Source organism: Lissotriton helveticus, chromosome 2_1 (genome assembly GCF_964261635.1).
Source record: "Lissotriton helveticus chromosome 2_1, aLisHel1.1, whole genome shotgun sequence".
Lineage (NCBI taxonomy): Eukaryota > Metazoa > Chordata > Amphibia > Caudata > Salamandridae > Lissotriton > Lissotriton helveticus.
In genome coordinates, this window is record NC_136059.1 from 599,024,320 (window position 1) to 599,037,032 (window position 12,713).

Genomic DNA, 12,713 nt, shown 5'->3' on the forward strand with positions numbered 1-12,713 from the left:
CTAGGCTCATTTGGCTTTCAGGCTCATTTGGCTTTCAGGCTCATTTGGCTTTTGGCTTGGGCTCTGCTTCATTCATATGGGTTAGGTACGAGAAATGTTGCGGGAGAGCTTGGGGTGAGATTGCTTCCGAGGAGAGTCAGGTGTGGGGGGTTCCCTTGCTCATATTTGTTTCAGAGAGTCCTTGCATGTCATATTTTTGGCACCAGGCCACATTCCTTTAAGGTCTGGTGAAGGAGGGGGTGCTTTCAAGGAGCAGCTCCTATCAGAGTGGCAGAGATACAGAGAGCAGCAACAGATAGAAAGGCTTTTTTAGAATTTGATGCTAAATTTTAAGTGTATGATTTGACTAATTAACTAGGTCTGAAAAGATTTATTTGTCTTATGCATTTATTTCTCTTTATGGGAGATTTTTGCAAACTATTTAATTATTGATTAGCCTTCCAAGACTTATTTTTCTTAGAAACTTTTTAAGAGCTTTGACTGACATTTTTTACCACATTTTCTTTTCTACATGTGATGCTTATATGCAGACTGTAATATGTCCTGTATTAATGCTATTTTTCCTGTTTTCCAAATTCTGTAACCTGAATGATATTTTACTAATGATTAAAGGGTCAGAGAAAAATTAACTTTTGACTAGAAAATAAAACCCTTTAAAATAATCAACAACTCTCTTTATTGGCTTAAATAATAATTGAAATTTTGACTGGGCATGTTTATGTAAAGTCTCCTGAAGGTAATACATGGTGACAAGGGCCCAACACCTTTTCAGCGGTAAATAGAGGTAGCATGAGGGTTTTGCATTGTGAAATTACCAGATGAAATTACCGCTGCATCACCTTTGAGTTCCCCATATACTCAAGTTTTTGCGCGTCCCACAGAGGCGTGGCCAGAGTCAGCTTGTTGTGCCAGCCGAGTGCTTTGGTGGCAGTGTGCCAAATTTTAACTGTGTGGTCAGTGGGGCCGGTGAGTGGGAATTTGCTTGGTGTGCAATATAGCGCCCTGGTAAAAGTCCCATTGGGTAAGAGCCAGCGGTCCATGGTGTACCCCGGGTTGTCAGGGCGGCCATACGTGCAATGGTTGATGGCTGTTAGATGCATAGCCCAGTAATATTTTTTAATACCCGGCAGGCCGATTCCTCCATCATACCAGCTAAGCGTCAATTTTCCCATCGCGATACGGGGTCTCCCTCCCCATAGGAGGTCCCTAAGGAGCCCTTCGAGATCTTTGAAATACGAGTTTGGGTCAAGGTTGGCCGAAATCTGCAGCGCGAACAGAAAGGGGGGCAAAGACATCATTTTAAATAATGCAGCCTTGCCCAATAGCGAGAGCGGGAGTGACTTCCAGTGCGTTATGTTGCTTTTGAGCCGCTGCATTGGGGGGAGCAGATTGCGGGAGTATCGTATTGATGGGTCTAGGGAGATAAAGATGCCTAAGTATTTGAAGCCGTCTGTGACTACTGGAATCGGACAATTTCGGGGCAGAGGGGGAGCGGTCCCCCAAAGGACATATAGAAGTGATTCTTGCCAATTGGCGCAAAACCCAGAATATCTACCAAATACATCCAATATGTCAAAAGCTGCTATTAGGGTTCTCTTAGGAGATGTGAGATATAGGAGAATGCCATCCGCATAAAGGGATATCCGGTCCTCCCAATCCACCGACCAACGCATGCCCAGGATCATTACATCTATACGGATCCACGCTGCTAGTGGCTCAAGGGACAAAGCGAACAGTAAGGGAGAAAGTGGACATCCATGATGGGTCCCTCCACCGAGTATAAAGGACTCTGACTTCCTGTTATTCACCACTATTTGAGCCATCGGTTCGCTGTACAACAGTCGTACCCAACGACAGAAATTTGGCCCAAATCCTAGCTTTACAAGTACTGCAAAAAGATAAGACCATTCCAGTGTATCAAAGGCCATTGTGGTGTCTAGAGAGACTATTATGGCATCTTCACGTATTGTCGGAACTCTGCCCAGGACTCCATGCAGTCTACGCAGGTTGAGAGCAGTGTTCCTTTTAGGCATGAACCCTGATTGATCTGGGTGGACTGAGTCGCCGATCACCTTGGTCAGTCTAGTGGACAGTACTTTGGCTAGAATCGTGGGTTCCGCATTTAGCAGTGAAATAGGTCGGTAGAAGGTACACTCCGTTTTGGGTTTCCCTTCTTTGTGGATTGTGACTAGAGTAGCAATCCTCTGGTCATATGGCAATGTGCCCTGTTCAAGGCTGTCCTCAAACATGGATTTAAGATCGGGGCCAATTTATCCGGTCGTAGTTTGTAAAGCTCGATTGGAATGGCGTTTGGGCCCAGAGCTTTCTCGGAGTGCAACGTTCTTATTGCTGTTGCTAATTAGTCTGCAGTCAGTGCGCTGTCCATGAATGCATGATCAGAGTCTGACAACTTTGGGAGAGAGATGTCTTTGATGAGATCAGTAAAGTCTGACTCAGGGTATGGTGCCACTGAGCTATATACAGTTTGGAAGTGAACTGCAAAATGGTTAGCTATGATTTCCGGCACAAACCTGCTGGCCTGCTCCCTCCTGTCCAACCATGCGAGCAGTTTCCAGCCTTGTCACCCCAGTCATATATCCATCCGAGCCTTTCCTGTCCCAGTAATGTGGCACGGTCCATGACCAACGCCCGGTACTCATTCTGGGGCAGACGGAGGGAGTGAAGGGCTTCAGGTGTGGCGTCTAAGGTAACTTCCCGCTCCAGACGGTAAAGCTCCTGTTCTACGTTGGAGATTTCTTTCACCCTCTCCTTTTTGGAGCCCACTACCAAGGAATGGGCCTGCCACGGACCACCGGTTTGAAAGCTTCTCACAATATTTGGGGGGGCTCGACTGTGTGTTCATTCTCCAAAAAGTATGCATCAATAGATTTGATGAGTCCTTTTCGTATGTTGGGGTTTTTGAGGTACCAGGGGTTTATTGGGGCAACCCGTCCCACCTGTGTGTGATCTAGAACAATATGAACCCACAGGGGGGAGTGGTCGGAAATGCCTCTGGCCAGGTGAAGGATTTCATGAATATCGGTGATTTGTGGAGCCGGGACAAATATGTAGTCAAGGCGGGATAGGCTGTTATGTGCTCCGGAATGGAAGGTGTGCTGTATCTTATCGGGATTGTACGTCCTCCAACTATCCATGAGCCCCATCGCTTCTAAGAAGTTGGAAAACACATGCACGGCTTGGGGGGCTGTGCTGAGAGAAGATTTTTGGTGGCCTGACCTTGATTTACAGATTGAAAGAGCTGTTCAGATGTGTTGTGAGTATCTAATCAGGTATACAGTATGTAAGACCAGCATTCCTGATATAGTATGAAGCAATCTGCCTGGTGAACTGTGGGAGAGATTGCCATGTACATAGTGAGATTTCTCAGAGATGAAGGTTCTACGTATCTTAATGATGTCAATGGACATGTTTTCATGCTGGCCTAAGGATGCATGTGTGTGAGATATTACATCTTGGTCTGTGACCAGATTTCTATAAATATTGCTCAGGAGTTTCTCAAGGCCCTTTTCCCAGACAATGGTGTCCAGTTTTGCTCAAAAGAAGTGGAGGACTGTGGGTGGAACTCGCACAGGGTAGATATATTTGTATCCCGACTGTGGAATTGGATATGTCAAAGCAAACAGAACCAGAAATTCGGGCAGTTACACAATTCAATGTTTAATGTTTTATCATGACGAGATAATGTTTTGCTTTTACAAAAACTATGCATACCACTGCTTTGTGATGTTTGAAATAACTCAATAAAAAAAATCATTAAAAAAAAGAAGTAGAGGAGCTTCTCTATTGTTGTGGAGTTCATAAAAATGCTTGTTGTACCACTCAGACCAGTGGCACGGTGGAACATTCTAACAGGATTTTAAATGAGCCTTATAGTGTCAATGGTCTTGACTGGATACTTACGTATTGGTTGACACCTAACTCCGGCACAGAAAATACACCCTTCAAGCTGTTTTGAGGACACACTCCTCACTTTAAATTGGGTCTTGGATGGATGAAAAGGCACACATGGAAGGTAGATGTGTCAATGTCTGGTACATGGTGAGAGAAGGAAATAAAGAAAGTTGCTGAGAGGAAAATATTCTCCAATGAGAGGAAGATAGTAATTTCTTTGACAATGTCAGAAAAGCTGAGGAGAGTAGGTCAAGTGGTCACTGTGAAAGGAATGGAGATAAATATAGGCAGGGGAAGGGTGGGATATCTCATAGGCCGAAAATGTAAAGACAGGGAAAGTTTTAGGAAGGGGAAAGAGTGGGAAATAAGGCTTATCCTAATGCTTACCAAAAGAGAATACATTGAAGTCAATCCCAATCAGTTGTATTTCCCGGAGTTTTTTACAGTGGGAGATTGCCGTCATCACTGCTCCAAATTCTGGGCATGCTGCACAGTTCTTCAAATGAAAAACCTGTAGATTCTGGAAATTCATGATGAAGGCAGCTGTAAGGTATAGAGATTGTATTTTATTTCCAGTACTTATGTTCTCACATTATTTCAATGTTTAAAAGTTTATTGACAGATTGAAAGCAAGTTTCACTGTCAGAATGCATAAAATCAATACAAACACGTCACATAAGTTCATCGTAACAATAATCACAGTATTAAAAGAACAAGCAATACCCTTTGAAAAAATAAGGCAGATTTGCATAACGATATAAAAAAATACATGTGATACATAAATAACTAAAATAACGAATACATTAAAATGAGAATACAAATGGCAGTCCTCTACATCTTGTTTCCAGTAGTTTTTGATAATGATTTTAGACTAATCGCCTGTGCCGCAAAAAGAAATTTGGAAACAGCTATCACTACCACAGAGGAGGGATCACCCTTAGAAATCTGTAGGGCATTGACCCGATCAGTAAGGGATAGATTCCTACACAGAGAAAAGAACCATCAACTCATTTACATTGCCATTTTTATGGTTTAAATCTTTTTAATATTTTGTAAGATCAAGCAGTACAATAGCTGCCACCTACATTCATCGGCCAGTGGGCTTTGTGCAATAAACTGAAAGGAAGAATAGAAAGAAAAAAGTAGGAGGGAGAGTGTTGGTGTGAAGATCTATTCCCAGTGTGTGTGGTGTGGACCAGGCGTGTGTACCCCATGGACATTGGTCGACGGGTGAGTGCTGTCCTATTCATGTGGGTGAGTAGGACCATTCAGGCGGAGTACTTTGAGATATTTGGGACAGGTGAGTTCCTTGAATTCGTTTGACAGAAATTCTACAGTGGACCCCAGGTTTTGTCGAACTTGTGAAGGGAGTGTGTAAGGCCTGCTGTAATCCTTTCCATACCTAGCAGTTCCCATAACTTGTGTAGCCAGTCCAAGTGGGATGGTATCTCCTCTGTGCCCCATCTAGACAGTAAAATCTGTTTGGCCGCACCTAGTGCTAAACCTATTGCTTTGCCGTGCCCGGATCTAAGGGGATACATCAGGGCATTAGTCAACCCTAGGATTGTGAATGTGGGAAGTCGTGGCAGGTCTGTGTGGAAGACGCATCTATATCTCAGAGGATTACCTCCCAGAACACTTGAATTTTTTGACATGACCAGAGAATATGGGTGAGTGTGCCCAACTGACCACACTTACGCCAACATTGTCCCGTCCCACCTGGTTTCCATTTAAGTAGCCTTGCCGGTGTATAGTACCAATAATGTGCGATCTTCAAGAACATCTCCTAGCCCGCTGTACTACAAGCTGATGCTCTAGCCCTATGCACAATATTGCGCCATTCCACTCGTACTCCAACTCCGACTCCCATCGAAGCTGCGCTGGGGCTGTTTTGATGTGTTTAAAAAGGTGTAGATATCCGACAACAGCTGTTTATCTGTCGATCTAGTGATGTACCATTTCTCAAATTTTGGTTAGCGATGGCTAGCATGGGGACACAACTGTGGGTGGGTAACCCAATGGCGGGGAGCCAGATAGTGCCAGTATTCCTTAGTAGGTACACCATACCCTCAATTAGACTAGCAAATTCCATAACCCCATGCTCATCACACAGATCTCCAAAGCATTTACAGTTGGCCTCTTGCCATGAGAGAAAGCTTTTACCTTTATGAGCCGGAGCAAAGTCAGGGCTGCCTATGAATGGGGTCAGGAGAGATATCGGAGTCGACAGGCCATGCGGCACCTGCACTCTGTCCCAGACCGTCATGGTGGCCCTCAGAACCGGTGATGCATATACCCCGTAAGGACCGTGTTTCCGGGGCAGCCATGGGACTTTCCAGATGTGCATATCTCCGATCGAGCGGTCTATGAGGCACCAATATTTCTCTGACTCCAATGTATACCATTCCAGCATGTATCGAAGTTGTGCCACCTGGAAGTACCGTATTAAACATGGGACCCCTAATCCCCCATCCTCCTGTTTAAGGTATGATCGGTGCCGGGCCATTCTAGGCTTCTTATCCCCCCCAGACAAAGGTACAGATGAGATGTTGTATTTGTGCTAGCATAGTAGGAGGGGCATTGAGCAGTAGCGTCTGCATCACATACAGTATCTTTTGGAGAATGGTCATTTTAATGGCTGCTAATCTACCTAGCCAGGACAAGTTATGCCTCTTCGAGCACGTGAGCTCTTGTTTAATCACGGCCAGCAAGGTGAGGTAATTCACCTGTGCTGTTTTGTTCGTAGTGGGCAACATCTGTAGACCCAGATATTGGGTACCCTCCATGGTCCATCTAAATGGGAACTGTGACGACAGAGTCTGTTGATCCACCTGGGAAAGGGTCAGGCTCATAATCTGTGTTTTGTGTAGATTAAATTTAAAGCCAGATGCTGGGCTAAACTGCTCCATTTCCTCCACAAGGGAGGTTGGTGAGCTCTCCGGCTGTGTTAAGAAGAGGACCACATCATCCGCTTGTAATGAGATCTTGTGCACTCTATCTCCCATTTTAATCCCTGATATTCCCGGGTGCTGGCGCACCCTCTCCGCAAAGAGCTCCATATATAACGCGAAGAGCAGGGGTGATAGCGGACATCCCTGTCACGTGCCCCTTTGAATCTGGAAGGGTCTAGATGTGCCCCCATTCACCCTAATCCACGCCAGCGGCTCGGCATAGCTACAATCCACCCACTTCAAGAAGCGTTCTCCCGCTTCAAATTTGCGTAGTGTCTGCTGCAAATACGGCCAGTGCACCTGATCAAACGCCTTTTTGTCATCGACCGAGAGAAGGACTGTGGGCGCCTGAGTACACTGGGTCATATCCAATAGGTGGCACATACAACGGGTCCCATCACTACAGTTGCATTCCAGGATAATTCCCGATTGATTGGAGTCAACCAGCCCCTGCATATGGGGAGCCAGTCTGGCCGCCAGGATGCTCGTAAAAATCTTAAGGTCCACATTTAGCAGTGAAATGGGATGATACGAGCAACCTTCTATGGGATCTTTACCTGGTTTCGGTATTACGACAACTTCTGCCATGTTCATCGTCTGCGTAACTCGGCCTGTGGCACTAAAGGAGCGTCTGCGTTACTCGGCCTGTGGCACTAAAGGAGTTAGAAAGCCAGGACCGGGGCCAGTTCCTGAGGTAAGGATTTATAGAAATCAGACAGGAAACCGTCTTCACCTGGTGCCTTCCCTGAAGTAAGGCCTTTTATAGCTGTCAGGACTTTCTCTACTCCGCTGTCCGCATCCAGGTTGGTCGCCTCCAAACGCGGTAGGGGCATCACCTGGACGTCAGCCAAGTATTGTCCGGCAGCCTCGGTTCTAAGGCATTCGCTCTGTAGAGTTCAGTATAAAAGGACTCAAATCTTCCGTCTATCTCTTTGTCAGAGTCAAGGATCTCCTCCCGGGTACCTCTAACTTGCCCAATCCTACCTGCGGCCAACTGTGCCTGCAACAGCGTCGCCAGGAGTTTCCCGGCTTTATTGCCAACTGTGTAGTACCACCGTTTGGTCCATAGGAGCGAGTATTCCACCTGATCATAGTCGAGAGCTTTCAACTGCTTTCTAGCGGCATTAAGCTGCCTCCTGACCTGGACGGCCCGGTTCTGCGGTGTCCCCCTTCCAATTCCTTGACTTGTGACTCCAGGAGTTCCATTTTCGCTGTTCTGTCTCTATTGGCTCCTGCTGCAATAGCTATGCATCGCCCAAGGACGACGGCCTTTATCGCGTCCCAGAGAATGGCAAGTGAGGTCTCCCCTTCCTTATTTAGCTCAAGATATGTTGTGATCGTATCCCGTAAGGCCTTTATGTTCGCCTCGTAACTGAGCAGCTTATAATTAAGTCTCCACCGTTTTCTACCTCCATGTTCTTCCGGGATGCACAGCTCTAGGCGAATGGGAGAATGGTCAGACATGGCTGGAGTCCTTATCGAGGCATCCGTGGTGGCGCCTCGGTACCCTAGGGGATGTCAAAAACCAGTTGATTCAAGCATATGTTTGATGTGCCACTGAAAAACAAGTGTACTCCCTAGCTGTAGGGTTTAGCGTTCTCCACACATCCGTCAAACCCAAGTCTTTCAATCTCTGCCGCATTGAATCAGTGAGCGCCCCAGTATGTTCCTGTCTTAGTACGGATCGGTCCCCCCGCACATCGTGTGTTATATTAAAGTCTCCTCCTATGACTAAGTCTTCATCTGGAGAATCCAGGATAACATTTAAAGTGGCACTGAGGAATTGCTCGTGTCGCTCGTTAGTGCTGTAGACAGAAGCAAAAGTGTAAGTATGGGGGCCTAAGGTCACCCTCACCACTAGAGCCCTGCCTGGCACTTCTCCCAGTGTGCCGACTACCTTGCCCCTAAAATGCGTGGCCAGTAGGATCACCACCCTTGCCAATTGGTCCCCATAGGAGGAGTAGTATTGTCTATCAAACCACCTGGAGCAGAGCCGCTTCCAATCTGCCCACAAGAGGTGGGTCTCCTGAAGTAGGCAGATATCACTACCCGTTTCCCTCAGAAATGCCAGCAGTGCCCGTCTCTTCACATTGAGGCCTCTGACATTGAGGCTCAAAAGGCACACCGTAAACTTTGACATATGGTCTGTAGGAGAACCTCAAGCTATTGCTGGGGCCCAAGGATACTTGTGGCTGCTCCCCCCCACAGACCACCCTCCGTCCCCTCCAGCCACCCCATGGAACCTGTCGCCATCTTGTTCCTTTCTCCCACACACACCCGGCCTCAATGTCTAGTTCGCACCCCTTGTCCAATGGGATAGTCGAGGCTAGATAGAAAAGAGAGAAAGGCAAGAAAAGTTAACAAAAATCAAAAGTATGCCGAATAGTCAGCCGTGTTCGCATGCTCGTGCTTGGGTCAATGTGTTCGATGGTCTAACATCTCCACCAACTGAGACAAGCCCGCCCCGCCGGGTCCAGTTTTTGTCTTTGCTGAGACCTCATACTTTCAATGATAGGAGAAACATGTGGCGGTATTATCTACTCTTCGGCTGCTGGAGCATCACCTGACCCCTCTCTGCTCTGGAGTTGCCGTAACACCGCCTCAGGTTCTTTCTGGCTTTCAGTGGCCATGGGCTTAGAAGGTTTTCCCCGTCTGTGTCTTTTCCGCCCTCCTGATTGCATGGAGCCAAGTGTATCAGAGTTCCCTTCCATAGCTCCCGAGTTGTCTTCTTCAGCCACCTCCAGGCCCAGCACCTCCTGAGCTTCTCTGAGGGAACGCACAGAGCGGGTTTACTTGTCCCAGACAAAAGATAAACTGAAGGGGTGTCCCCACCGATATCGAATTCCTTTATCACCGAGGAAGGTCGTGGCTGGTTTCAGGGCTTTACGGTGCTGAAGGGTGAGTGGCTTCAGGTCTTGATATATTTTGATCTGGCGGCCCTCATAAGATATGGTCGCTTTATCTTTGGTGGCTGCCACGATAATTTATTTCTGTTGGAACGAGTTGAGGCAGGTGAGGATAACATTGTGTTGTCCCAGGTCTCTGGCCGGACGTCCAGCCCAGTGCGTGCGGTCTAGCACGATTTCTTTATCCCCCATGTGTGGCGCCATGTGTTTAAAAAACCGGGTCACCCATTCTACCAGTCTACCACCATCGGCGTTGAGAGGAATATTCGATCTCCGAGAGCGGTTTTCCAGATCTTCGAGTCGAAGAAACAGCTCCTCGTTGCGATCTTTAAGCTGCAGTAGCTCTCGGGTTTGCTCAGTGATCTCTTTCTCTCGTCGGTCTCCGTTCCATTCCAGGGTGTGCACTCAGTCCCCAATTTCTTGCAATTCCACCCTGACTTGCTTAATGTATGTGGTGACCTCTTGTCTCAAGCCAGCGGAGTCATCTCTGAGGGTGCCGAATAGCTGCTTGAGGAAGCCCTCGGTGATGGGCTCACCATGGCAACAGAAGCACAGAACTATGAAGAACACTAACCATTGGTGCTTAAGCTAAGGAGGACCCGAGAAATTATACCCAAGGAATACATCCCTAGAGGTTCGTCTACAAAACAGATTCAGGCTAGAAAGTCCTGCAGGATCGAATGGGCAAAGTGCCCAGTCTGACAGACCTGACTGTTCAGGCAATAGTGCTTGGCAAACGTGTGCAATGCAACCCACGTCGCAACGTGGCAGATATCCAGGCCTGGAACTAACGCAGTAGTTGCAGCTTTAGCTTTGGTGGAATGAGCATGCAATCTCTTAAGGGGCTGCTTCTTGGTCAATGCATAGCAGATTTTTATGCATCCATAAGAAGGTTGCTTGAATATGGAGGAGCAGCTTGTCCGGATAGAAAGTGAGATTCGGAGGGTGCACTGACAGCCCCTGTAATTTGCTGACCCTTCTGGCAGATGTTTTTACCACAAGAAAGGCTGTCTTGTTGGTAAGAAGTCTGAGTGGACACTTATAGAGCAGCTCAAAGGGAGCCCACATCAGGAATGTAAGAACCAAATTAAGGTCCCACTGAGGCATAATAAAAGTAGAGGGTGGGAACATATGTTTGAGTCCTTTCAGAAACCTATTTACAACAGGGAATCAGAAAATGGATTGGGGGCAGGCAATCACAGTAAAGCCAAAATGGCAGAAAGATACCCTGTCACTGTGCCGAGAGCAGAGCCTTGCTGGTCCAGAGAAAGAATAAACAGAAGGACCTGAGGAAGAAGTGTGGACAAGAAGTCCACATGTGTGTCTGTACATCATGCCACAAACTTGCTTCCACGGCAGTCATAGACTCTCTTGGTGGAGGGACGACTAGCTGCCAGAATGACATTGCAGACTTTGGGCGGAAGGTCAAAAGCTGTCAACTGTTGCTGTTCAATCTACATGCAAGAGGGAAGAATGAAGACAGGTTTGGGTGCAGAACCCTGCCCTGCTGCTGCAACAGAGGTTGCTCCTGAAGGGGCATCCTGATCACAGTACCATTGGACATGCTCAACAGCTTGGGATACGAGGGTCTATGTGCCCAATCTGAAGCCATAAAGATAACTTGGGCCCGGTTGTTCCTGATTTTCTTGAGAAGTCTGGTCAGGAGTGGATGAAGATGTACAGGAGGCTGGAGCTCCATTCGAGATGAAAAGCATGTCTAAGTGATGCCACCTTGGTAACTCCAGTGTGCAGAACTAATGACAGTGCACGTTTTTGGCAATGGCGACCAGCTCTTACCAAGATTCTCCCCGCTCTTGAAAGAGACTTTGCATCACCTCTACCCTGGCATTCAGAGATCCCACCAGGTGTTGAAGAAAATTCCCTGAAGTTACAACCACGACCAAAGGCGCAGGGCAGGGCCTCTTGACAAAGGGTCAACAACCCCATCCCACCCTGTTTGTTGCAGTAGCACATATCAGTGGTGTTGTCCATGAACATCTGTACCAACCGTCCCTTGATGGTGGGTAAGAAGGTCTTTAATTCCAATCTGATGGCCTGGAGTTCCAACAAGTTGGTGTGGAGCACGGAACACCTCCAGAAACCAGAGTCCTCTGTGGAGTGGTGTGGCTCACTGGTTGGAGGCGGCAGACCCGGAAGCAGAGAACGGCCCGGGACCAGGGTTCAAATCCCGACGCGGCAGGGTCGTGGACCAGGGTCAGCGGACTCGATAATTCTCGCCTCGGTACCTACTCTAACCAGGGATCACACTCGGCAACTCTGGGCATTAGCTTGCCTCATCTCTACAACGGCCCCCCACATTCGCCGGGGTAGCCTGGTTTCACCTTGGAGATACCCAGTAGGGACCATCTCACAGGGATAGCCAGGACGGGTTCCCCAGCGGTCTACAGTGCCACGACGCCTCAGGGCAGCAGTGCGCTTTACAAGACACATACATACACATCTCCACCTCTCCCAGGAGGCCGCCCCAGCCGAGGAGTGACGTGTCAGTCACTACAGTCAGATCTGGTTGAAGAAGGCAGAGGGGTTTGCACTGACACAATCACGGTTCGGCAGTACTTTCTGAGATCTGGACCATGTCGGAGAGATTCCCTGATGCTGCACCCACTAAAACTTAAGGTACCGCTGCAGAGCCTGAAATGCCAATGGACATGTGTCACAAGCAGGATGCAGAAGGCCATGAGCCCATCAGCTTCAGAGTTAGTCTCACAGAAAGAGGCTGAAATATTGCTATCTTAGCCTGAATATCCTGCACTCACCGCTCAGGAGGATAGGCCCGAAACTGCAACATGTTTAGAAAAGCGCTGATGAATGGGAGTGTCAGAGAAGGAATCAGTTGTGACTTTGGCACATTGATAGTGAACCCCAGCGAATGCAGAAGGTCTGCTGTAGTCTGTAGGTGGGAGACGACTGCCTGGGGCGTGCT

The 12,713-nt window shown here is 47.7% G+C and overlaps 1 protein-coding gene across 1 annotated transcript in view; it reads right to left on the reverse strand.

The window, feature by feature from the left end:
• LOC144818170 (baculoviral IAP repeat-containing protein 1-like) overlaps positions 1-12,713 on the reverse strand; it is a 699,834-nt gene that overhangs the window by 337,233 nt on the left and 349,888 nt on the right. Inside the window, exon 11 of the mRNA XM_078675292.1 lies at positions 4,300-4,455. Within this exon, the coding sequence (XP_078531418.1) occupies positions 4,300-4,455 (156 nt within the window). The remainder of the gene's footprint in view (positions 1-4,299; positions 4,456-12,713) is intronic.